The sequence below is a fragment of the Wyeomyia smithii genome, chromosome 1, assembly GCF_029784165.1.
Source record: "Wyeomyia smithii strain HCP4-BCI-WySm-NY-G18 chromosome 1, ASM2978416v1, whole genome shotgun sequence".
Taxonomy (NCBI): Eukaryota; Metazoa; Arthropoda; class Insecta; order Diptera; family Culicidae; genus Wyeomyia; species Wyeomyia smithii.
The window spans coordinates 7,713,229-7,740,249 of NC_073694.1; the positions used below are offsets into that span (position 1 = coordinate 7,713,229).

At 45.1% G+C, this 27,021-nt stretch overlaps 1 protein-coding gene across 1 annotated transcript; it reads right to left on the reverse strand.

Moving 5' to 3' along the window:
• Positions 1-8: 8 nt before the first annotated feature.
• LOC129717931 (uncharacterized) lies at positions 9-26,940 on the reverse strand. The gene is made up of 6 exons (XM_055668221.1): positions 26,615-26,940; positions 25,390-26,556; positions 2,178-2,329; positions 1,906-2,122; positions 1,384-1,850; positions 9-1,323 (listed from the first exon to the last, which is right to left on the reverse strand). The coding sequence occupies exons 1-6, from the start codon at positions 26,912-26,914 to the stop codon at positions 132-134; spliced, it is 3,495 nt and encodes a 1,164-aa protein (XP_055524196.1). The 5' UTR covers positions 26,915-26,940; the 3' UTR covers positions 9-131.
• Between the last annotated feature and the right edge of the window lie 81 nt (positions 26,941-27,021).

Below are 27,021 nucleotides of genomic sequence, written 5' to 3' on the forward strand. Positions count from 1 at the left end.
TTGTTGAATCTTCGATATAAAAATACTATTTTTTTTTTCAAGTAACGTGCTTTATTGGGTGCTTTTCCACTCAATTAAGTGATAGTAGTTGAAATTTTAAATTTAAACTGTTTTTAATGTGAACTGCCCACTCACTCCTCCTGAGTGTCTGTATCCAATAATTTATTAATATTAACGATATCCCTGGTACTCCAGGGTTCCAACGGATCAGGTGGTGAAGCTTCTCCCGGCTCCTGTTCCAACAATTGCCTACGTCGAGAGCCATTCGTCCCTCCATTGTTACCACCTCCGGTGGTTGTAGGAGCCGACTTCATCCGTTTATCTTTCTTACTAGAAACACTCTCGTTCGAAGTATCCGGAGAAATTTTATTGTTCCTCCCGCGACCCATTCCATGGCGCTTCTTCGGAGCCGCCCTTCTACTCGAAGTTTCCGTCGAATTACTATCCCGCTCCGGAGATCCGCGCACCCTCTGGTGAAACTGCTCCATCCTACGATGAACCTCCTCCACCGTAACACCCTCATCCTCATTTTCCTCCTTCGCCTCCTCATCAACGTCTTGCTTAAGATCCTCCGCCGAGTACTCGTAGGCCGTATTCAGAGCGCCGAAATCCTCCTGGGCAGCACGAGCCAGATTCTTATCGTCCCAAGCAATCATAAACAGCGGATGTTGGTCAGTTTTCTTCTTCCGGGAAGTGGTCCGCGAAACGGCCGACTTCGCTCGTCTAATCAGAGAAATCTTACCGAGCACCGGTTTCTCGGCCGCTTCACTATCGGTGTCCTCCAGTGCTTCCAGCGTTTTAAGAAACTCACGCTCCTTAACCGGATCTACAACGTCCTTCGCATCCAGGAAGGGATTTAACTGACCCAAAGTCTGCGGCTGTTGTTGCTGCTGCTGCTGCTTCTGTTCCTCCAGCCGGATCTGGCTCTGCCGGGTCAAATCGATCTCGTGAATGTGATCCAGGGTGGACGCGTCGAAAGCTAGCATTTTAATGTTCTGAGCGTACTGATCGTCTGCCGGAGCCGTCTCCGAGATTATGACCAACTCACGCAGGGGATCTTTGTAGTCCTTCATCGGCGGATAGTCGTCGTAGGCCGGAGGAGCGCTGACCACTGATTGACGCTTCACCAGCGCTGGTTGGGGTGGAATCTCCGGAATTGGTTGCGCTGGTGGAATGGTTCCCGGCTTGACGGTGGCCGGTTTCGTTGGATCAATCATCACCGGAGCCGTCGGATCGGTGCCAACCATAACAATGTCCTGTGTGAAGGACATCACATCGATGGCAGCCGTTATCGCGAATGGATCCTCTTCGTAGCCCTTCTTCCTGTGAATTAAACAGAAATTTATCCTAGGATTTTTTAATTAATAAGAGAAAAAACTTCACTTCTTCGAAACTTTAGCCGGCGACGTGATCGAAGATCGTCCCCACATAATCCTACGCAGTTCCTCCCCGGTCATGCTACGTTTCTTCAGCTCATTCAGCGTAACCCTCAGCACGCTCTTCCAATTGCTAACCGCCCCTTTTCGCTGCCTGGCTCGGGTTTTACTCTTACTCTTGATAACCATGACGCCGCGAATCTCGTACCGAGGATCATCCGATGGTCCCAACCCGATCGAGTATTCCTCCAGGTATTTTTTTGCATCCTCTTGCTTCACGGCTCGCTCGAGATTGACCACAATCTTTGCCCACTGCTTCATACCCTCCTTTTCGGCCTGCTCAATAACGTACGCGTAGGTATTACCCATCATGGCGATCAACATGTTGAGCAGCAGAATCGGCACGAAGATCATAAAAATCACGAAGACAGTTTTCGCTAAACTTGGATACGTGGTCAGATTCAGATCAGCGTACTAGCAAAAGTTACCAATAATTATTATAAAACAACTCTTACTAGAATTAACTCACATCATAATCGCCCAGTGTCGTCTGAAACAAAGCCATCCAAGTGCCGAAGTAACTCCCGAAGGGAGTTTCTTCCGCGTCCGGGTGACCTTTGTAGAGAAAATAGAACGCCTGGGAAAACCCAAACAATATAATCATATAGATAATCCCGAAGGTGAACATATCGCCCGTGATCATGGAGAAGATCATCGTTACGAAGGGTCCCGTCAATCCGATGGCACTGTGGAGTAAATCCAATTTTAACAGAAAACTTTTATTAAAAATTTCTTCCATACCCAGCGAAAAACATCAACAGAAACCAGCTACCGGGGACGGCAAATAGCAGGATCGCTTCCTCCGCTTCCGTGTTGCCAAGGATGCGCAGTGGAATGCACGCCAGGATCATCAGATTGGACACCAGGAAGATGGCTTTGGCTGGGGCGTTGCCCTGCAATGGAAGAAAATGTTAGCAAGTAGACGTTCTGTGTAAAAAAACGGCCAAATTTTAAATCAAGAGAGCGTATAACAGTTTTGTTTTTTCGACTTTTCAAATTTATTGGAATTTCAACATCATTTAAATGTTTGTCATTATTAACATGTTCAACTAAAATGCGTTAATTGTAGTTTTGATAATTTATTCCATGCAAACAGACTTGGAACATTTTTATCTTTTTAATATCGGTATTATTACTAAAACTTTCGTTCGCGTGTCGTAGTGATTCTCAAATCTGCAATGTTAGTTCCAATACGCACAGCCTAGCTGCAAGGAACCGGACGGGTCACAGGTTGTGGGAGGTTAAGTGCTAATATAATGAATAAGTACCCCCGAACAAGCAGCCCCGTCGAGACGAGACAAACCATCGCCACCCTAGTAAGGTGACATGGCAAAAAACATTTATCTACGAACATTCAAGAAGAAGAACGAAACAATTGGCAACGACCTAGGCGACGAATAAAGGACACCGATTGGATGCTCGGAACATGGAATTGTGGCCGCAGGGCCCAGTACTACCAGAGCGATGGCACAACAAATGAGCGGGGTACCGGCTCTATTGTGTTGGGCAGGATGCAAAGTCGTGTGATCAAGTGGCAGGCGATCAGCGACAGGCCGGTTCTACAATTACTTAATCATCAATGTGCACTACCCGTATAAAGGAAGACTCGATGTTGAAAAGAAAGTCTACTACCCACAGCTGGAGGACGTCTACGACAGCTGCTCGCAGCAGAACATCAAGATCGTCATCGGAGATATGAACGCTCGGAAGGGATGACCTGTATAAACCGGTGACCGGACACGGAAGTCTGCAACAACAAGGGCCAAAGATACGTATACTTCGCAGTTTCTCGTGGATCCCGCGGCTCAACATCAAGCAGCTACGAAACCCGTAAGCTGCCGAAATCTACACGCAACAGCTTGAAGCGGCACTACCCACTGGTATGATGGGTTATGCGAGGCAGCGGTGACAGGGAAAAGCCGGACCTGCATAAATTTCTTTAGGGTAAGGACAAGAGAGAACCTGTTCAAGTACAGATGGCAAGGAAGTACATGACTACGATCCTGAGACGTAAAAAGCGCCAGCAGGAGAATCGTGACCTTGAAGAGCTAGAAGAGCTATTCCCTGTAATAACATACGAAAGTTTTTTTTTGTAGATCGGGCATATGAGACCCTCTAACCAGTCCGAGGGCAATTCTTCATCAGACCACACTCTCAGCATGATCCAATGGATGGCACGATACAGCTGTTCGCTCCGGACTTTGAAGAGTTCGGCGGGAATGCCGTCCTTCCCAGCTGCCTGGCAGTTTCTCAGCTCTTTCACTGCTTTCTTCACCTCGTCCATGGATGGTGGATCCACAGCTTGACCATCATTCTCAATAGTCATCCTGCTCCTTTCGACTCCACTGTTTCCCTCACCGTTCAACAGCACACTGAAGTGTTCCTTCCAACGCCTGGCCACCTCTGTTTTATCGGTTATCAGGTTCCCCTCCCTATCGTTGCACATGACAGGGGCTGACACGTTTCGATTCCTGATTCCGTTGACCTTCTTGTAGAAGCTCCTCGCATCGTGCCTGGAGAAGCAACCTTCCGCCTCCGCAAGAATACGCTCCCAATGCTGTCGTTTCTTCCGGCGGTGGAGTCTCTTTTCAGCGGCTCTTGCATCTCGATATCTACCCATGCTCTGACGAGTCACAGCCGTGGCCAACATGTGACCCCTGGCGCGGTTCTTCTCTTCCGTCACTCGCTGGCACTCAGCGTCAAACCACTCATTGGGCGCAGCTGCCGCAGTTGTACCCAACACTTCCCGATCTACAAATAAGGCCATCGCCTGGACTGTAGCAATTATCGGGGCATAACACTTCTCAATACCGTGTACAAAATTCTCTCCCGCCGGTGAGATATCGGACTCGTTCGTGACGTTAGATGGTTTGAAGCAGGGTGACGGGCTGTCGAACTTATTGTTCAACATCGCATTGGAAGGTGCTATACGGAGGGCTGGTGTGCAGAGAAGCGGCACCATCATTACGAAGTCGCACATGCTTCTCGGTTTTGCGGACGATATCGACATCATTGGTATCAACCGTAGAGCTGTGGAAGAGGCCTTCGGACCTCTCAGGAGAGAAACTGCGAGATTAGGGCTTGTCATAAACTCTGCCAAAACGAAATACATGGTGGCTGGTAGAGTGCGTGGTAGTCCGTCGGAGGTGGGTGCTGCAGTGGTGCTAGATGGGGAAACATTTGAAGTAGTCGACGAATTTATTTACCTGGGAACATTAGTGACATGTGACAACGAGGTTAGCCGTGAGATAAAGAGGCGGATAGCAGCCGCAAACAGGGCCTTTTACGGATTACGTAACCAGCTAAGGTCCCGCAGTCTGCAAATCCGAACTAAACTCGCACTCTATAAAACACTGATTCTTCCGGTGGCTCTCTACGGCCATGAATCAGGGACGCTGAAAGAGGTTGATCGGCGAGCTCTTGGTGTTTTTGAGCGTAGGATTTTGCGTTCAATCCTTGGCGGCAAACTAGAAAATGGTGTTTGGCGCAGACGCATGAACCATAAAGTGTACCAGGCATACAAATCGGTGGATATAGTCAAGCAGATGAAACACGGCAGGCTTCAGTGGGCGCCTACAGGATCGTAATGGCCAAGACTAAAGGCGCGCTGGCGCCTGCAGAGCGATCACCAGCGATGCTGGAGCGTATCATCGAGGGACTCTTTCCACGCCACGAGCCAAGTCCTTGGCCTCCGGCAGTCGAGTCTCACGTCCGACGTTCCAGTATCTCAGACATAGACCAGAGATGGTCGGCCAACCTGCCGAGCATCCAATCCGTGAGCGACGACAGCCGTGTCGAGGCAGGGGAGGAGGCAAGGGTTACGAATGAGGAACTCATCGTGATCGCCAAATCCCTAAAGGTGAGCAAGGCACCGGGATCGGATGGTATCCCTAACCTGGCGATCAGGCTGGCGATAAAAACGGCCCCCGGGCTGTTCAGGGCAGTCATGCAGAGGTGCCTGGATGACTGTCTCTTTCCGGACAGGTGGAAGCGGCAGAGACTGGTCTTATTGCCGAAGGCTGGGAAACCGCCAGGGGACCCATCGGCATATAGGCCTATCTGCCTGCTGGACACCGCGGGCAAGGTGCTTGAGAGGATCATCCTCAACAGACTGGTGAGGTACACGGAGGGTGTACACGGTCTGGCAAGTAACCAGTTCGGCTTCCGGAAGGGCAGGTCCACGCTGGACGCAATCTCTTCCGTCATCAAGACGGCGGAGGTAGCAATCCAGCGCAAGAGAAGGGGGTAAATCGGAGCAACAGGCGGTGGTCAGAGTCGGAGACTGCACCATCACCTCGAAGCGATCCCTGAAGCTCTTGGGGGTTATGGTGGACGACAAGCTCACGTTCGGGAGTCACGTCGACTATGCCTGTAAGAGGGCCTCATCGGCTATTGCAGCACTATCTCGTATGATGTCCAATAGCTCAGCGGTTTATGGCAGCAAGCGAAGACTTCTTGCCAGCGTGGTTTCGTCCATACTTAGGTATGGTGGGCCAGTGTGGTCCAGAGCGCTAGGTACTAACAGTTACCGTGGTAAACTGGAAAGTACCTACAGGCTCATGTGCCTGAGAGTTGCGAGTGCGTATCGTACGGTGTCATACGATGCAATCTGTGTCTTGTCCGGCATGATGCCTATCAGCATCGCCATCAAGGAGGACAGAGAGTGTTTCGACCAACGTGACACAAGGGGCATACGAGGTACCAGAAGGTCATTCTCGATGCTCCGCTGACAGCGGGAATGGTCCAACTCCACAAAGGGCAGATGGACGCACCGACTCATACCGGAGATATCCGGCTGGGTCGGGAGACGACATGGTGAAGTGAACTTCCACCTGACACAAATCCTGTCAGGCCATGGTTGTTTCAGGCAATATCTGCACAGGTTCGGACACGCGGTGTCCCCCATGTGTCCCGAGTGCGTGGAGGAGGAGGAGACTGCTGAGCATGTCTTCTTCGTATGCCCCCGTTTCGCAAGAGCGAGGAGCAACATGATGGCTGTGAGCGGGCCTGGCACTACTCCGGACAATCTAGTCCGGAGGATGTGCGACGACCCGGACATCTGGAACGCGGTCTGTGCGGCCGCCTCTCAGATTGTTCTGGAGCTGCAACGTGTGTGGCGGGTCAACCACCAACACGCCAGTGGTAGCTAATTACCAGTCTCCAGGTAGTTAGCTAGGAGGTTATAAGAGTAAAGAGGGTGCATCACGCACAAAAGCCACTCCCCGACGTAATACTTAACCGCCGTTCCGGGAAGACCAGGGCTGGAGACTGGAGGGGTTTTAGTGGGTCGGGACAGGGATCAGTAGGTGTCTGGGCGAGTGTAACTACCCCAGCATCTCTCCCCTAGTCCCCTATTCTCATCCCCACACCCTGAGTTCTCTTCTCAGGTGTCTGTTTGCAGATTTCCCCGCCACCTTTAAAAAAAAAAAAAAAAAAAAAGGCTTCAGTGGGCTGGGCATGTAGCGAGAATGCCGGATGATCGTCAAGCGAAGGCTTTATTTAGCAGGAATCCCGATAGAGGTCGACGACTTCGAGGTAGACCCCGCACTCGTTGGATGTGTGCTGTCGACGAGGATGCACGCGAAATAGGTGTTAGGGGCGATTGGAGGATAGCAGCCCAAGACCGAGGGACATGGCGACGTATTCTGGATTCGGCATTGGATCGATAATCGGTCTGTTGCCTTTAAAGTAAAGTAAAGTAAAGTAAGTAACATACGAAAGTTCTACGAAAAGATTATATGCCGTAAGCCGACTTCTGTAAGATTGTGGTAGGTGATCTCATCATGAACGATAGTAAGGTAGTAGACAGGTGGGAGCAGCACTTCGATGAACATCTGAATGGCGATGCAACAAACAGAAGCGATACTGGAATGGGGATCTGGTAGTGGCAGCTCTACAAACATGGTAAAAAATACTTGCTAGAGCACCGCTCTGTGTCATTTCTAAGAACTGGGAAGAGGAAAAACTACCGGAAGGGTAGGTTGAGGGAGTCGTCTGCCAAAGCTACCATGAATCGTGTGATGTGTTACGTGGGTGTTTTGAGGATACTCTCGAATCCCTTCGAGTTATGCCGAGGATTGAGACAAGGTGATGGACTTTATTGTTTGCCCTGCGCCCTCGAAGGTATTATACGAAGAGCGGTCATCGACTGACATCAACACCAGCTAAAAGATCCTGAGACGCTTTCTAGCGGGAAATCGTGCCTACTTTGCACTTCGTAAGATGCTGAGATCTAAACGAGTGCGCCGCCGAACGAAGCTGAAGCTGTACAAAACACTAGTTAGACCGGTAATCCTCTATGGGCTAGATACGACAACACTGCTCTCAGAGGATATTAGCGCCCTTGGAGTTTTCGAACGCTGCGAACCATTTACGGCGGAGTACAGACTGAAGACGGAGGATGGCGTAGACGCATGAACCATGAGCTGTACGTGCTGCTAGGAGAGACCCCCATTGCACATCTGGTTCGGTTAACAGATTGCGATGGGCCGGACACGTCGCAAGGATGCTGGACGATAACTTGGTTAGAACAATTCTTCTCAGTAACCCCTCCGGCACCAGAAATAAAGGAGCACAGCGTGCACGATGTCTTGATCAGATTGAGAGTGACCTACGCCTACGAGTGATAAGACATCTGGGAGCATGGCGCCTTACAGCCCAGAACCAAGTGGAATGGAGAAGACTTCTTGATACAGCACAAGCCACCCCGGATTTTCGATTTTCGGTGTAGATCTGGATCTATTCGTCAAGCACTTGTTCGACGTAATTCAATTCTCAAACGAGTTAGTGAAAAGAATAGTTACATTCGGGAGTTGATTCCTATTAAAACGATACGGCGTCTGTTGTGGTGGTAGCGGCGGCCGGTTGCTAGGAGCTGGCGTTGCCAAGTTTGGTTCCAGCAGCGAACTGTGTGGTACTGTCGGTTTAAAAGCATTCTGGTCTCGTCTTGGCTAGTACAGACCGCCACCTTCTTTTGCAGTGTTCGTGGTCTCGCGGCTGTCAGGATCGCTGCGTAATCGGCGTTCATATTTTTCTTCTCGATGAAGCACATATCTTCTTCAGAAATAGCAGGTTCCACAAATCGAAAAAGGTGCCTTAAATTTCTAAACCTGGCCTCTAGAAGCAGAATATGGGAATATTCGTTTGGCAAGAACTCCTTCCTTATCTCTCGCTTGAAGGCGTCCCATGTTCTCAGCAACCGCTGCGAGGTATCCCGCGCGTACCAATCCAACGCATCCTCTTGCAATAGATGTTTGATCGACAGTAGCAATGTGTCGTCGTTCATACCTTCAGACCTTGTAAAGGTTTCCATCCGATCAAGAAAACGACAGAAGTTCTGGCTGCCAAGGTAGTGGAGATGTATCCTCTTGATGACTGCTATGCTCCAGCTCTACTTGACTGTTGCTTCCACTCACCGCTTCTTCCTCACTATTTACTGATCTTCGCCCCACCCAATTGGGTTGCTTTGATGGTTCTCTTGATTGCACACCATTGACAGAAAAATTGAGCTTACCCACAACCTTGTTAAACATAATGTTCATTTGCATCAGCACCTGTGTGTGTGCTTGTTGCAGATTATTCGGGGGATTGATCAAATTAGCTCTCTAGTGCCCAATACCGTCTTTCGGTGGGCTTCAGTCAAACCTCTAAAAAGCTTCAATAAGTATTAAAAAAGTGTTTATAATGAATCATAGTGATTTTACCGAAGCCCGTCTAGAAATTAACTTGGGCACTAGAGGGTTAAGCCGATTTCTATAATGACTAAGACGCGATTGAAGGCACGATAAATCGTTAGCGTTGTCCCTGTTGCAGGCTTCTTCTACTGACATGTGAAGTGCCTCAAGCTGTGCTTGATGTTCATGGACCATGCCCAATTGAGCTGAAGTTTGCACAGGTCACTAATAAATAGCTAATTGCTGAGAAAAAAACCTAAATTAATCCACCTAGCGGTCAGACCCAGCCTTTCTCATTCAAACTTTTATTTGTAAAAATAGATTTACATGAACGTTTCAATCCAATAAATGTATAGTCACTCGTTAGGTTCTAAAATATTGATGTTGTAATCTATACATATAAAAATGCAGTCCGGTCTGTCTGTCTGATCCATATAGGCTCGAAATCTACCGAACCGATCGACATAAAAATTTGTATGTAGGGGTTTTTGGTGCCGATAAAGGTTCCTATGATAGTTTATATAAATGGAACATAAATTTCTGCACAACTTAAGAACAAACCAAGCAAATGAAACCGAATTTGGTATGTAGATGTTTTGAGGGGTAACAAATATGTCCATAATAGTTGAACGCCCCTCTCTTTTTCAGAAGGGAGGGGTTCCATACAAATGAAACACAAATTTCTGTACATCTCGAGAACTAATCAACTAAATGGAACCAAATTTGGCAGGTATATGTTTTAGTGGTATAAAATATGTCCATAATGCTATGACACCCCTCCCTCTTTTGGAAGGGAGGGGTACCATACAAATGAAACACAAATTTCTGTACATCTCGAGAACTAACCGAGTAAATGGAACCAAATTTAGCATGTGAATGTTTTAAGGGGTATCAAATACGCCTATAATTGTTCGACGTCCCTCCTTCTCGCGAACTAATCAACTAAATGGAACCATATTTGGCAGGTGAATGTTGTTAGTGGTGACAAGTATGTTCCATAATCGACCTCAGGCAACATTTTGGATTGTAACATGGCAACGTCCGGTTATTGGAAAACAGCCAAAAATGGCCTATTTCCACCCAAGATAATAATATCCGAATCTAGAATGATACACAGAAGCTAAAATCGACCCTAGATACCATTTTGAATTCTAAGATGGTGACTTCCGGTGTCTGGCAAACAGCCGAAAATGACCAAATACCATTCAATATGAATGTTTTCGTAACCAGAATTACGCCCAGATGACAGAAAGTGACCAAATTCCACTCAATATGAGTATTTCCGGAGCCATAATGTTGCAAGAAGCTAAAAATTGACCTCAGACACCATTATGTATTGTAGGATGGCAACTTCAGGTTTCTGGAAAACAACCAAAAATGGCCGATTTCCGTCCAACATGAGTATCTCCGGATCTAAAATGATACACAGCACCTGAAATCGATCACAGACATCATCTCGGATTCTCGGATCTCGGAACTTCCGCTGGAAGTTGCCGTCTTACAATCCAAAATGTTGCCTGAGGTCGATTATGGAACACATTTGTTACCACTAACAACATTTAACTGTCAAATTTGGTTCCATTTAGTTGATTCTCGAGATGTGCAAAAATTTGTGTTTCATTTGTATGGGACCCCTTTCTTTCAAGAGAGGGAGGGGTCTCAAACTATCATAGGAACCTTTATCGGCATCAAAAACCCCTACATACAAATTTTCACGTCGATCGGTTCGGTAGTTTTCGAGCCTATTTGGATCAGACTGACAGACAGACCGGACTGCATTTTTATATGTATAGATTACAACATCAATATTTTAGAACCTAAAGAGTGAATATACATTTATTGGGATGAAGCATTCATGTAAATCTATTTAAACAAATAAAAGTTTGAATGAGAAAGGCTGGGTCTGACCGCTAGGTGGATTAATTTAGGTTTCATAGCTGGATTTCACATTTTCAAACATAACAGGGAAAGTAATGGTCCTATTGCAAAACAAATCAATAGGGTCTTATGGGGTAACTAGACCTTCCATTTGACACTGATTTTATGAAAATCGGTTCAGCCATCTCTGAGAAACATGAGTGAGATTAAACAGCCTTCAGAACACGTTTCTTTTCATAACTTTTGAACCACTTGTTCAATCTTTATTAAATTCAAAAGTTAAGAGTTTTCAAGGTAGCCCGTTCATTTGAAACCAATTTTGTTCAAATCGGTTGTGTAGTTTTTGAGATAATGATGTTTCATGATTTTTACATTTTTATACATAACCTCTAAACTAAAAATCCGATTACAATAAAATTGAATAGGGTCTCATGGGACAACAAGACCTTTCATTTGCAATTAATTTCATGAAAATCGGCTCAGCCATCTCTGAGAAAAGTGAGTGAGAATAAAATTCTGCACATACACACACACACACACACACACACACACACACACACATACACACACACATACAGAAAATGCTCAGCTCGTCGAGCTGAGCCGAGTGATATATGCCATTCGGCCCTTTGGAGCACTTTTATACTTTCGGTTTTGCAAGTGATTGCTATACCTTTCTAGGCGAAAGGCAAAAAGTACACTTGGTTTCGCGCTTGTGAGCCCATGCAGGACTCCTCGGCGGTCTTTTCAACGGTACCGCTTGAATGATGCAGTTTTGAATAGAATGAATGAAAAAGGGCTAACGGTACAATCGACGTCAGGACTTTGAAACACCTCAGAACCATCAATCTCGTTTGGTCGCTGGAGAAGATAAGGTCCTGTGCGTCTTGCCTTATCGATGGTGTTGCCACGAAAGAGACAGAACCAATCTAGTGATTCCGCAGCATGCTATGATTCGTCCAGTTTCATTTTTTGAATTGCTGTCAACATAGAATGCGCTAGGTTATGTGTTATGTTCGTGGATATTATATACCTGCTGCACAGGTCCACTACACAATCCAGTTTGTTCCGAATTAAATTATTCAGTCCTAATCTTAGGAACGCCATGTTGTGAAGAATGAATCGACTGGTCAAAGAAAACTGTGGCGGTAGAGGATCAACAAAGGTATATCCGCTAAAAGAAATCTTCCAAACTGACTGAATAAAATTAGCCATCAAGACAAAATTACCTACATCGCTAAACATTTTTCTTATTTCAGAGACAGAAACAATGTGGATTGCCATAATGCCAGTAAACGCACTCGATTGGGGCTAATCAACTCGATGTTTAGAAGCGGTAAATGTCAGTTGCAATTTTTTATCATTGCTCTCTTATTTCAATAATTAGTTTCGGTTTAGAGTGACAGTCAGCCATTTCAGGATGCTTTCCGGAACAAAAATCACGATCTGGGATTTGAAAATGATATCTGGGCATAATCATGATAACGGAAATATCCATGTTTTGTGGTATTTAGTTATTCTAAGCTGTTTTCCGGCAATTGCAAGTCACCACCTTGAACTGGAACTTGAAATGACGTCTGGAGTTAGTTTTCGGTCTCTGGACATCATCTTGATTCCAAAAAAAAACCTACAGTGGACGTTACCAATCGGTTGAAATCCGCATTAAAAATAAGGCTCTACATTGCTCAGTAGTACAAGAGTTAACATCATAAAATCACAATTTCCCGTATTTCGGTAGCTAATTTTCCAACCGATTGCTGTAAGTATAAATGAAATTCATAATGAAAAATTGAATAATTTTCATGACGCTCTCAATATCTAGATTCTGTCTGCAATCTGTCAGTTTGTTACCGTAAGAAGTGATTCTTTTTTTTTTTTTTTGGTAGAAGGCTTTCAAAGTTGATTTCGGAAGACATAGTTTTGGCTCATTACTGTAGAATTAATCCACCTGCAGAGTCCGTGGGATCACACGAAAAAGGAAAACTGTGATGAAAAACTAATAAAGCACGCGGTTTGCTGAGCGAATAAAAGAAACGTGTATTTCATATAGCAATGGTAACGAAAGAATGAAGAAAAATCAAATCAATGTAACGTATGTTCGAAGGTTAACGCCGCCGTTGAGAAATACCCAGCCTCTAACGGAGCCTGTGGAGTACCAGGGCACCCTTCACAGTAATTAGCCCTTACTGCATCACGCGGGTCACTGATGCAGCGGACTCTTCTTTACCCAGCGACTCGTGGGAATTTTATGAACGACAAAACTTCACAAAATTCGGCCACCGGCAGCCTTTCTTTGCCGGAACCCATGGACTCATCGGAGCGTAGTCCAATAAAAACAAACGCACCGGGCAGAACGGAGGAGATGGAGCATGAGGATGATTTCAACCTCGACAGCGAATCGCTGGACGGAGAACTCTCTGCTTCATCCTTAATCCTACTTTCTCCACAAGGGAATGACGAAAGTCAAATGGACTTAGTTCCCGGTCCACAGACAAGGCCCGATGACGAAGGGAAACCCGAATCATCGGCACCCCTTGTCAAGCGACTTTCAAATGCGCAAAGGCGGCGACTGAGCAAAAATCTTCGCTCCGGTCTCTCGTACGAAGAAGCCAGGAAGCTGGCCCTCCTTCCAACAGAGCAGCCTGCTCAATCGAACCAAGTTGCCGTCAAGCGACAGCGGTCGGACGACTTGGTGTCCCCAAACACCAGTACTAAGTGTCCACAGCCTAAAAAACTGCGGAACGGCACTGGTTTGAGGTCATCGGGTTCGAAGCCGCTCCCGAAGGCCACATATAGGGACATGGTGGGAGCTATAAGCCTTGCGGTTACTTCTGCTACCCACCCCAGCTCCCTACTCACAACGGACCAGCTTCAGGCTGTCCGGACCTCCATCCTCGATCACATTGCGGACCAGGAAAATCCAACCACCAAGCCCGAGTTTAACGGCTGCCATCTAAAAAATGGCTTCCTGCAACTTGCCTGTGCCGACAACGACACAGTGCAATGGTTGGAAAAGGAGGTACCTTCTCTCGTACCATGGGAGGGAGCACAACTTCGTGTATACCACATGAAGGATCTGCCGAAGGCCAGACGGTTTGTCGGTTACTTCGCGGACAGTGCGAACTCTCCGGACGAGAAGATTCTTCGTTCACTCCAGAATCAGAACGACCATCTCTCTACCAAAATGTGGCGAGTCTGTAACCGCAAATTGGTAAAGACCTTGGTCGAACTAGTTCTGGATATTGACGAAGAATCGGCCAAACTCGTTGAGAGTAGAAATAATGAACTGCACTACGGTTTCGGCAAAGCACGCATCCGAAAGGTAAGCGGAAGGCCGAACGTCACAGGTAGGAAAGACTCCGTCGCAATGTCAGGGAAGGTACGTGCGGGTAACTCCTCCGGGAGTACTCTGCCACCACCCAGGCAAAGCGATCCTGCGAATGGGCTAAAGGTTCGCGTGGGAAACTCCTCCGGGAGTGCCCCACAACCACCCAAACGCAACCCTGCGATTGGGAAGGTACGCGCAGGATGCTCCCCCGTGAGTGCCCTGTCACCACCCAAACAACGCAACCCCGCGGCTGCTCGGACGGTTCCGCCGAAGACTCGCAAGAGTGTGAAGCATCAACCACCAAAAAGTCGCACCCCCCGGAGTCAAAAACCGCCACAGTGTGCGCGACGACCTTCTGTTGCCAATCGACTGCTGCAACCGAAGCCGAACAGTGAGGAAGAGCAACTTCCATCAACCAGCCAAACCGCTGTTGGCAGCCGTCAGCCAATACCAGGATCATCTTCCGATCCGGACAAAGACGGCAACTTCACTGCAAAGTGAGAGCCGTGGATCAACGAATCCAAAGTTCTTGGACTTAACGCTCCTAACGGTAGGTTAATCTACTGTGACACGCAGTCAAAACCAAGGACTGCAATTCTGCTAAATAGAGAACTAAATTTTTTACCTATTACAGAATTTATCCAAGGCGACGTCGTTGCCGTCACGGTTGAAGTACCGACAACCAGAGAAAGGCAGGAAATGGTTGTCGCGTCGGCCTACTTCCCGGGCGACCAAGGTGATATACCGCCACCCGAAGTTACTGCGCTCGTGCGGTACTGCAAGGCCATCAACAAGCCGTTTCTGATCGGCTGCGATGCCAACGCTCACCACACGATCTGGGGCAGCTCGGACACCAACACCAGGGGTGAGGACCTACTTGAATACCTTACTTCTAACGATGTCAATGTATGTAATGTAGGGAATAACCCCACGTTTATCAACGCTATCAGACAGGAGGTCCTTGATCTCACTCTGTGTAGCGCCTCTATTTCTGAAAGGATTAAAAATTGGCATGTCTCCGATGAAACCAGTTTGTCGGACCACAGACACATCGTTTTTAATATAGAGGCTAACCCTCTGAAAAGAGAGCTGTTCAGAAATCCTAAGAATACAGATTGGGAATCCTGTAAGGGGCACCTGATCGATTCACGAACTTTCAGTTACAGCAACATTCGAAATTCAGTTGACCTGAATTCGGCAGCAAATGATCTACAAAACAGAATCATGGATACTTTCGACGCTATCTGTCCACTAACACAGCGGTCAGTATGCCGTGACGTACCCTGGTGGAATGATCAACTTAGTGACCTTCGTCGGGAAACTAGGCGGTTGTTCAACAGGGCGAAAGTCACGTCTAACTGGGACGACTACAGGGCGTCCCTCACTAAGTACAACGCCGAGCTACGCAAGGCTAAACGGAAATCCAGAGTTAGTTTCTGTGAAAGAATCCAAACTCTGCCGGAAGCTACGCGGCTCCAAAAGGCGATGTCCAAAGACCATACTAACGGTTTAAGACAGGTGAGGAAAGAGGATGGATGCCTCACTGTCACTACCAAGGAAACGCTGGAGGTTCTTATAAACACCCACTTTCCTGGATCGACAGAGACCGAAGAACTGAATAGTGATGGGTCGCGGCAGGACAATTCGAGACATATGGCGTCTCGGGAGTCCATCCTGCTGGCCCGTCGACTGTTCACGGAAGCTTCAATAGGCTGGGCTCTAAGCTCATTCGACCCTATGAAGTCTCTTGGTCCAGACGGCATACTACCCATCTTTCTACAAAAATCGGCCGCAGTTATCATGTCCGAACTCATCAACCTCTTTAGAGCCAGCTTCATCCTGGGCCATATTCCGGATAACTGGCTGAAGGTGAAGGTAGTGTTTATCCCCAAAGTTGGAAGAAAGGACAAAACCCTACCTAAAACTTTCAGACCCATAAGTCTGACTTCATCGCTTCTCAAGTTGATGGAGAAAATAATGGATAAATATATCCGTGATGAGTTTCTTAAAGACTCCCCGCTGAACAGGAACCAACATGCCTATCAAAGCGGCAAGTCAACAGAAACTGCTCTTCACAGCTTAGTGACGTTGATTGAAAAGTCCCTAAAATATCAGGAGACGGCGCTATGTGCCTTTCTTGATATTGAAGGGGCCTTCGATAACACGTCCTTTGCATCAATCGATACGGCTCTTTCTAATAAGGGAATCCACCACACTTCAAGGAGCTGGATACACGCAATGCTCTCTAGCAGAGTGATCACAGCAACCTTGGGAGATTCGTCTGTAACAATGTCAGTGGTCAAAGGGTGCCCGCAAGGAAGAGTTCTCTCGCCCTTGTTATGGTCACTAGTTGTCGACGCACTTCTCAACAAGCTTTCACAGCTTGGTTACGAGGTCATTGGATACGCCGATGACATCGTCCTCATCGTCAGAGGTAAAGATGACGCAACTCTGTCGAGCCGAATGCAAACGGCTCTGAATACCACCATGTCATGGTGTTTACAGGAGGGTCTAAACATAAACCCCTTAAAAACAGTCCTAATTCCATTCGGCAGACGAAGGACGATCTCCATCACTCCTCCAATACTGAATGGAGTTAGACTGGGCTTCAGCAATGAAGTCAAATATCTCGGAATTATTCTGGACAAGAAACTGAACTGGTCTGCACAACTGGATCATGCCGCTAAGAAAGCGATCTCAGCGATCTGGGCCTGCAGAACTCTGTTCGGTAAGACCTGGGGACTGAAACCAGACTTGGCACTCTGGTCTTACAAGACCATTGCCCGACCAAGAATCACCTATGCTGCCCTAGTGTGGTGGCCTAAGGTGAACGAAGTGACTGCGCAAGCCAAACTCAAAAAAGTTCAAAGACTTGCATGTCTTTCGGTTACCAGCGCCATGCGAACAACTCCAACTGCAGCCATGGAAGCTATGCTTTGCCTACTACCTCTACATCTTCATGTGAAAAAGGAAGCAGAGCTTGGCGCTCTAAGGTTGCAAAGGAGGAAAACCATACTTGAAGGGGACCAAATCGGCCACCTTCGCATACTTAGGGAGTTCAAACTAACTCCGCTATTAACCACAGTCTCCGACTGGATGGACGTTAGGACCAACATGAATATTCCATATAGAGTGATTGAAACAAACCGCTCTATGTGGAACAATGGAGGGCCTAATCTTCCACCTGGCATCGTCAGTTTTTATACGGACGGCTCGAAAATGGGATCCCTAACGGGATCTGGTATATACGGACCCGGTATCAGGGAAACGTTTTCCCTGGGAAAATGGCCCACCGTTTTTCAAGCAGAGGTATATGCCATATATATCTGCGCAAAAATGTGTCTGCAACGCAACTCCAGACATGCGAAAATCGGTATATTCTCGGACAGTCAAGCAGCACTACTAGCACTTAAGTCCGTCAAATGCGCTTCCAAACTTGTTTGGGAATGCATTGAAACTCTACGGGAACTTTTCCGACAGAATTCAGTTTTTCTGTTTTGGGTGCCCGGACACTGCGGAGTCGAGGGTAATGAACACGCTGACTACCTAGCAAGACAGGGATCAGCTCAGCGGTTTATTGGCCTCGAGCCGTTTCTGGGTACGTCCATTTCCGCTACCAAAGCGAAATACTAACTTGGGAAGGGCTAGAAAAAGTATCCCAATGGCAACAGGCACAGGGTTGTAGACAAGGCAAACAGTTTATCTATCCGAACCCTGGAACCGCCAGAAAGCTACTTAGTCTAAATCGGATAATCACGGGACTCCTCACCGGACACTGTCCCGCTTTTTATCATTTAAAGAAAATCGGCGTAGTGTTGAACGACACCTACCGATTCTGCAAATCTGAACCAGAGTGTTCAGAGCATTTGCTTTGCTCTTGCGAAGCTCTTGCTTCCTCTAGGTACAACTTCTTAGGAAGTTACCTTTTAACTCCATACCAAGCATGGAGCTCCAATCCCAAGCAGGTCATTAGTTACATCAACTATGTTGTACCTAATTGGGGTACAGGTTTACAACAAAACAGTTCTACTCCATCAATGAGTACGAACAATCCGTAACCTGTGCACAGCAATCGGGGCCCGCCACAAAAGACAATCAGCAAGAATGTCGCAGTGGCATCTCAGTACCCAGTACCACAGAACGGAAGGTCAACTTCAGGTATATGATCGAACAGAAAGTGCACACAAAAAGGACTGAAAAATGACAATTGAATTTCCTGTGCTCTCGGGAAATATTTGTCGTATATTTGTCGTGTACGTTTATGCCGCTTTGCCAGTGGTATAATGTGGCATAATTTATTCGATGTTTTGAATTGACGGTTATTTCAACAGTTTAACCCGTTTAATACAATCTATTACGTTCGATGCAAAAACGTTTTGGGTAAAAATTCGCAATTATTCACATTTGTGGAGTTTGTCATATTACAATAGTGTAACGAAGGTATTGTAATCGACAAATGTTGATTTGAAACACGAACAACAATCAATGGTATTGAAAAATCGTGCGTTTTAAAACGTTAATGTTGCAATTCTTCCATTTACAATTGTACCATGTGTCATAGACGGCTATTTTTGAAAATTGTTAAAATTTAAAATGCAGCTCGTGAGTATTTTTTTTTTTTCAACTAAAGAAAGTACTTTGAGTTTTTAAAAATCATGGCACAGATGGATTTTTCAACGCAAATTTTCAGAATATTTATAATAAATGAATCACATTTTTATTCGAAAATGAAATTTATAAACTATTTTTATCCTCTTATAAGATTATATTAAATGTTTTGTCGATTGACTCTAGTCCATTCTGGAGAATATAGATTTTCTTCTCATTGAAGTGACATGCGACATGCCATTTAAACAAAAATAAGCTGAATAAGGTTAATTAAAATCAGGTTAGCTTCTAGAGCAACGAATAATGCGATTGTAAGAGGTACCGGTTTCATTGTGCAGTCTTTTTTTTTAAATCTGATAAAAATCTAATCGTGATTCGAAAAAATGCGCTCGAGCAGGCAGAAATCTGTAAAAACTGCACACATTTTGAGAAAGTCATAGGAAAAAAAATGTAGTTAACCTTCCCGCATAATCAATAACCATAAAACGTGCCTTACAACTAGTTCGGGATACAGTTTCGACTGTATGGGGTATCGTTAAACCATATGGATTATCATCCGTTTATGGTTATTGATTATGCGGGATGGAGATTGAAAAAAACCGCACATACCTGCGAATCAAAACAAATCATCGTTTTGCTGACAAATCTGGTATCTTTGCTGACAACCGAAAGTGACAACCTTACAGAATACTAAAAAAGGATCCCAAGAGGTTCGTTTCAAGGGGTTTCGAAATGCGTCGTAACCTGAGAATACTCCGAAGTGATCAATGTCATTTTTTTCGAGTAATCAAAGGTAACCACCAACAATCAATGACAAATAAACTCAAGTACGAGTAGTAAAAATTTATTTTATTTCTTATTCACTTTTCGGGTTTCTTGCATGCATTTGAATGTCGTTCCATTTTGACATAAGAGCGCTTTTTAGATGGATCAGGGCCAAACTAACAAACCCCCGACTAAGGAGCAACCGGTAAGCGAATCACCATTGTATATCAATAGTGCCTTACCTCTAGCGTTCGTTCATATATGGAAACATTTGTATAATACATAACGCGGTCAGGGGAGAGGTGGAGGAAAGGTATCCAGCGAAGTGTTACACTGCATAAGACCACCATGCAAATTTGCGTTACTTAGTTGATGGGGGTTTTGAAAATTGCCAAATTTCACGTTACGTAACATACGAATATTCTTTAAGAGGACTCTAAACGAGATGGTAATTCGAGACTTGAAACAAAAGATGCGACGCTCACTTTATGTAACTCGTGTTAATAATCTGATTATTTTCACAGTTAAAAGGAGTAGATTACTGAAAAACAAAGGAACAGTTCAACAATTATCTATGCCGCTATCTGAGTCAGCTGTTTTGAAGAATGCTAGGGGCAAGACACTGCGTAACCCAATAGGTGATTAGTAGTCCTAACAAAAAGAAACAACCGGTGTCATCTTGCAACCTGGATAGCTCAACCCAACGCGTGAAAGTCCTTCACTAGTTGGGCTACGAATTTAGTGCAACGAGCAAAATTTGATTGTATTCATTGTTTCTAAGTGTTTTTTTCGTTGCATTTTCAGACACTCCTCTAGTTACATCAAAACTCTTTGAAGTCATATTATCGTTGTTATGATGTTGGTGTATAGAAACATAGTAAAACGGTATGTCAAAAGTACAACCGGCTATATTGCAAAAAAAAAATGCCAAAGACTAAAGTTGTTCATTAAAACAACCGATGACCAAAATTCATCGCATCTTATAATGTACTATTTCGATGCATTCAAATTATAAATCCGGTAAAGCTACATACCTTGCTACTGATATTCATTCATTTTAGAAGCAGTTCACAACTTGAAACACATGAATTTGCGATTTTCATTTGCTTAGTTAGTAAGAATCTATTAACAAGTAGAAAAAGTTATTTGCTGTCGCTTGGTGATGCCTCGTCTTCAACCGTACAAAATAGAAAAACGCTTCCCCGCTCGTGCCTACTTGTTGATCAAACCGTTTCAACATGTCGCTATGGTTGGGAAGTTAATGTAAATAAATAAATAAATTAATGATAGATATTAATAAATATATTAACCAATATCGTGTAATATTACCGAAATATTTTTCATGAAATAAAGTTGTCAAGCCCCTAGAAATAATGTGTTTTCCTTCTCACAGATGCTTAGCAGGGTTAACCTGTAGTGTTTTCGCCGACAGATTTATACCAGTGTGTTTGATTGATTTCGATAAAAGTAGTATAAATTTTGTTTGTTTTCCGTGTAAAAAGCGTTCTTTCCAACCCTGGGGAGCGCTGCAAAATTCACTGAGCACTTAGCAGTTTTCGTATCACAGATGACCTTCCGTTCTGTGCCAGTACCCTTCAGGCATACAGTGATAAAAAAAATATCATCTTGTTCAAGCATCGTTTGCATTCGGTACTTCCAAGATACATGATTGCTGTTGTTGAGTTTGGCAAACGTAATTTTCACGCTTTCCGCCATCTTATTATCTGCTCCTTTTCTACGCACACAGTCCTCGGATAATAATGATTATTCCGGTACACAGCTTTTCACGTTTATTCACCAGATTTAACTTAATCGATACTGGGACCGATAACCTGTAGAATTAATCCCCCTGCAGAGTCCGTGGGATCACACGAAAAAGGAAAACTGTGATGAAAAAATCACAGGAGGGTTGTGTGCAAAGCCACGACCGCAAGGTTGAAGTAGAATACTTTTAGACAGCCCTACTTACGGCTGTACATTACCATACGGCCGGGCGAATCGGTTCGCGCCGCTTTTCGCGTTTAGCCTGGCAGAGGCCTAATGCGCACGGCCAACACAATAGAAAGGTGTTTTCACATTGAAAATTAGACACGGATTTACTGGAGTAAGTGTTAGCAAATGCATCTACCGCTAATACCGCCGCTATCGTACGAAAGCGCGTCGTTTCATGTGGGGAATAATATCAACAACGAAAAATAACGCGCATCTAAGCACACCCGAACTGTTTCGCCGTGCCGCTTCCATTTACTTCCTTATAACATCGGCCTCAGGGAAGTAACGGCTGCACCTACCGCTGAGGCTGTTACAATACTGCTACTGGTTACCAAAGCTATTAACTTTTCAAATTAAGTGTTTTATTTGTCCTCAAAAGAACAATTGCTCAATTCCATATCGAATATAATGCAATCGCATCTCTGTAATTTAACCGACAGTAATATTCTTCTGAACAAAATGATCCAACTTTTCCATTAGAGAAAGTGCCGGCTGATGTACGGCAAAAATCTGACCCGATCGCTCGCGTTGGCGTTCAGCCTGGCAGAGACCTGAGACGTGGTGACCAACCACAGGGCAAGTGATTTGTTTAATTTGAAGGCAGCCACAGGCGCAACCCGCTGCTATCCTCTGTTACTAGTGAGTGCTGCTACTGCTGTCAACGTTGTGGACGGTCCATCCAGCTCACCTTCCGACTAATGAATGTAGCTAGTTTTCCCAGAAACACTCTTTTATAGCCGAAGGGTGCTACGAAATAGGCCACGCCTTTATGTTCAGTTTTACCTTTTTCTAATATTCTTTAGACGAATTATTCCACAATTCGCATTTGATTTTCGTATCCAGCTAGTAAACACCGATAGTGCTCTCACAAACGCAACGATTTTACTCCTAACCGTATTGCGGTTTGTAACATCAAGCGATTTCGTTTGCTCGCTGTTGCGTGTTGCATCATGTTGCAACTTGGCAGCTGGAAGACGACGAAATTATGTTCATGCTGATTGATTGAGTCGACTTCATATTAGCTCTGCATAGTTGAACTAACTACTTCGGTTATGCTGATCGCAGCCTTTGCGCTGCCCCTACAGTGGGGGGTTTACTAAATAAAGTGAAAATTAGACAACTACAACAGAATTTGATTGCATCCCGCACAGAATGTCTGCTTGTGTTGATGCCAGAAAATTATTAACCTTCAATTATTTGTTTATTTGTCTTGAAAAAGGCATTTTGCGGTTCAAAATCGGTTGCTGATCACAACCTTTGAGCTGCCCTAACAGTGGGGGAATTAAGATACACGGGCAACATGCACTGTGGAAGCTATTTCACATTCAGTAAATTAGACGGGTGCGACAGATTTAAATTGCTAGGATGCAACACAGAATGCTTGCTTGCGTTGTCAAAAATTATTAACTTTCAATGACTTGTTTATTTGACTTGAAAAAGGCATTTTGATGTTCAAAATTGGATTTCCTGATGGCAATCTTCATGCTACCCCAACACGGGGGGAATAAGGCAGTCTGGCGACACACGCTGAGAAGAACCGCGTTGCTCCCGAGACGTGGTGACCAACCACAGGGCTAGTGCTGCTGCTAAGGAAGGACGACTGCTGTTGTAGCTGTCTAGAATTATTATGAGCGGCTTCAGCTGAAACAGGCTCTTATATAGGTCAAATAGCATGTTTTCATTGCAAGGTATATGATTCTGTCGACCGTGCTTGGGAAGCAATCATATAACGACCAATCAGAGGTCGAATTTTTCGTTTTGACAAGGCTTGACTATTTTCAATAGTACAATAGTGTGAATAATAAAACTACAATTATCTTCTTTTGGGAAGAATCTTAGAAGATTTTCCAATCTATTGCTGCAAGAACGAAGGAAATCCATCGAATACTAACCGATTTATTTGCATTTGAAATTGGACATATTTTTCACTTCTTTTGGTTTTAGATTTTCATTTCACATCCCTATGTAGCCGAACTTCCTGAGAGAAGTATTCTACTTCAAAACTAAAAAGCACGCGGTTTGCTGAGCGAATAAAAGAAACGTGTATTTCATATAGCAAGGGTAACGAAAGAATGAAGAAAAATCAAATCAATGTAACGTATGTTCGAAGGTAACGATCATCTTGTATAAACAAGGTGTGTATCTTAAGGTAGTCATTTCTGTCCAACAATTACGACTGAGAGCTCTCCAATACTCTAGTGTGACGACTGTGACGCATCTAATATCGAATTTTTTATATACAAGCAAGCCATGAAAATTCACCATTCTGTGAAGAAAAGCAATAAACATCAATCCTTATTTGAGCGTTGGTTAGAGCAGTTATAAATATTCCAGGTGCCTAGCCACGGAAATCAACAGTTGCATAATAATTCATTGCACCTTTTACTAATCCGGAAGATTTTTTGGAAGTTCATCAACCGAAAGAGAACAGCAGAGCGAGCAGAAACGCAACGCAAACCACACCCGGAAACGCAACTGAGCTTGGAGCCTGGATTTCGGAGACCAGCGAACACTTGTTACGATTGTGCTCTTGATGGAGAGCAACCAGTATGACTTCTTTGAGCAGACGAAGGCTGTTTGTGAATTTATAAAAAAAATCGAGGACCACTGACAAAAGCCAACGCTGACTTCCAAGGTATGTTTGCTACAAAACCCGATTGCCAAGCGGTACAGTGAAGTGAAAGCCGTCAAGATGGAGGAAATCATCGAGCGTCTCTGCCAAACGGACCTGAAACTCTAGGACAATCCTCTTCGCGTTTGTTTCGATAGTGTTCAAGAAGTATGAATCAGTAAGTTCAATTGTAATCTGTATGACCGACATTTTGAACTGATGCCAGACCGCATTACTTTGACCAGTCTGTTCAGCTCTAAGGTTGCATCGGAAACAGTGTCCGGACATTTGCAGCGAGATTTTTCATATTTATGTTTTTGAAAAACTTCCTGATCTTCCTGATATTCTTGTCAACATATGTCAACATTACTGATTTTTTTTTTAATCAAAAATTTTCTGCATCTTTGAGTTATTTTTGAGTTTTTCTTTTAAAGTTGCATTTTTGAGATATTTAATTGTTCAAATGTTTTGTTATTATAGCTTTGTTGTCATGTATAAGGTTTAACCCTTTTTGACGATATATTTTTTATTGGATTATATAAATTTATGATTATTGTGAATCAATTCGAAATTATCACGAGTATCAAAAAAAAAACAAAAATCATTCCGGATAATCGAATCACAGGAAAAATATTCAAATTCGCGATTAACGAACATAAATTAGGTATTTCCTTCTTCATTTGACTTGTATGATGCAGTGGCGTAACCGGAAATTATTTTTGAGGTGAAAAGGGGTAAAATCCTGAGAAGCAAAATAATAAATTGAAATTGACACAAATGATAACGAATATGCCAGAAGGGATGGCAAAGGTAAGCTTTCGGAATAAAAATTAAAAACGAACACCAAAAAAATAAAATTCCGGATAATCTAATGCCGGATAATCAAGTTTCCGGATAATCGAGTCCGACCTGTAGCACTAAAATTTGTTTGTAGTTCGTGTTAATCGGTTTTAGAAAATTTACAAAACTTGGAAATTTTTGTATTACATCTCCGATTTTTTTCTCATTTCAGATCAAAGAGTTTTGAAGGTCTAAAGCTTCATAGTTAATGGAAAAAAATGCAAAAAAATATTAAAAGAGATTCACAGTATTACTCACCAGTGACTTGATAAACGAGATCAGCCCTTGATTCTTAATCTCATCGCCTTGCTGCAGCACCACATAACTGAGCACCCCCATGACGGTGGCAATCTCGAACCCATACCGGAACCAGCTCGTCAAATCGATGCCCTCATCCTCGCTGGCATCCGGAGCGACCGTCGCACCATCACCGCCGGTTCCATCGGTGCTTTCCTCTGCGAAAACTCGTGCCGGCCGGAGATACACCGAACACGACAGGCAGAACAGATGCAGAGCGAGAATCAGCAGTCGCTTCAGGAACTGATTCCGGGCGAACGTTTTCCACTTTTCATCCAGCAAACGTTCCACGATGCCACCGTCCAACATGTTCAGGTGCTCCTCCTTCGTTCCGTTCAGGATGATGAACAGCGCCGAGTTCCAGTTGGTTGTTCCGTCCGGCATAAGTGTGTCCAAAGCATTCAACGGATAGCCGGAGCAGGTGATGTTACTGTAGCGCCAAAATTCCCGCGCCGAAAGTTCCAACATCTCACGAAAAACTTCATCGCGACCCAGTCGACAGGCGAGCGTAAGAGGAGTTAAACCGGCTTCATTTACAATTCCATTCTTGCATGGTAGTTTAGGATGACGCAGTGCGTAACCGAACATGTCCAATTTATCACCCACAACCACCATGTGCAGAATCATGTTTCCGAAGCTGTCCTGCGCATTGGGATCCGCACCGCACTCCAACAGTAGATTATACACGGATTCGTTTGCACAACAGGCAGCCCATGCCAGCGGGTACTCCCCGAGATAGGCCAACCCTTCGTAGTCGGTCGTCTTAACCGGCCGCAAACCCTGCTGATCCCGGGGAAGGAAGAATCGTCCGATGGCCCGCTGGGACACATCCGCCCCAGCATCGATCAGATCGCTCACCAACTCGTTGTTGCTGTAGGCGATCGCCAGGTGGAGTGCACTAGCGCCCAGGTACTCTTCGCCTTCCATCACGTCGATCGATTGTTCCGGGAAGACGCGCAGCAGAATGCGAGCCAGCTTCGTGTGGATCTTTGTGTCGCAAATAATCAGCACGTGCAGAAGACTTTCCCCTAGGAGACCGCGGTACTGCATCTGCCAACAGGCTTTATGGTCGACCCACTTACCCAGCGGATCGTGTGGTGATAGGGAAGCCTCTATCGGAATGACAACCTTAAAGTGAGGGTAGGAAAAAATCAATAATCATTTTGATTATGTAACTTAAACTAACCTCGTGATTATCCATGTACTTCCAGCGGAGATATTCGGCCCGATTGATGATCTGACCGCGGCCACTGTTATACATGAACACTCCGAACTGGTCCCGTATCAGCTGCTCGACCGCTTTCTGACCACCGACTTGGAAGGCATCGATCAGATCACCCCCGCGCTTGTAGTTGGCCATCTTGTACAGCAGGCACTGGTTCGAGGCGTTCGCCGACTGCGAGATCACCTGATCGAGGATGGCACCGCCTTGCGGAATTTTGCGCTTTTTGCGGCACAGCCGCCGCCAGTCCAAGAGTTGAACCATCGTCGTCCGTTCGGGTTGGTGAGTAGTTGAGAAGTGAAAAATCGAAATGGAATCAACTGAGAGCTCTAAGGGCGGTTGGCATGGAAGTCTGACGGATGCGCAGTTAA

Bases quoted from the DNA above. Each gene is read 5' to 3' on its own strand.
- LOC129717931 (XM_055668221.1), bottom strand. From the start codon at position 26,914: ATGGTTCAACTCTTGGACTGGCGGCGGCTGTGCCGCAAAAAGCGCAAA. The intron at 2,330-25,389 runs GTGAGTAATACT...CTTCCATTGCAG, and splicing joins TCTCGTTTATCAAGTCACTG to GGCAACGCCCCAGCCAAAGC. The intron at 1,324-1,383 runs GTGAAGTTTTTT...TTTAATTCACAG, and splicing joins CCGGCTAAAGTTTCGAAGAA to GAAGAAGGGCTACGAAGAGG.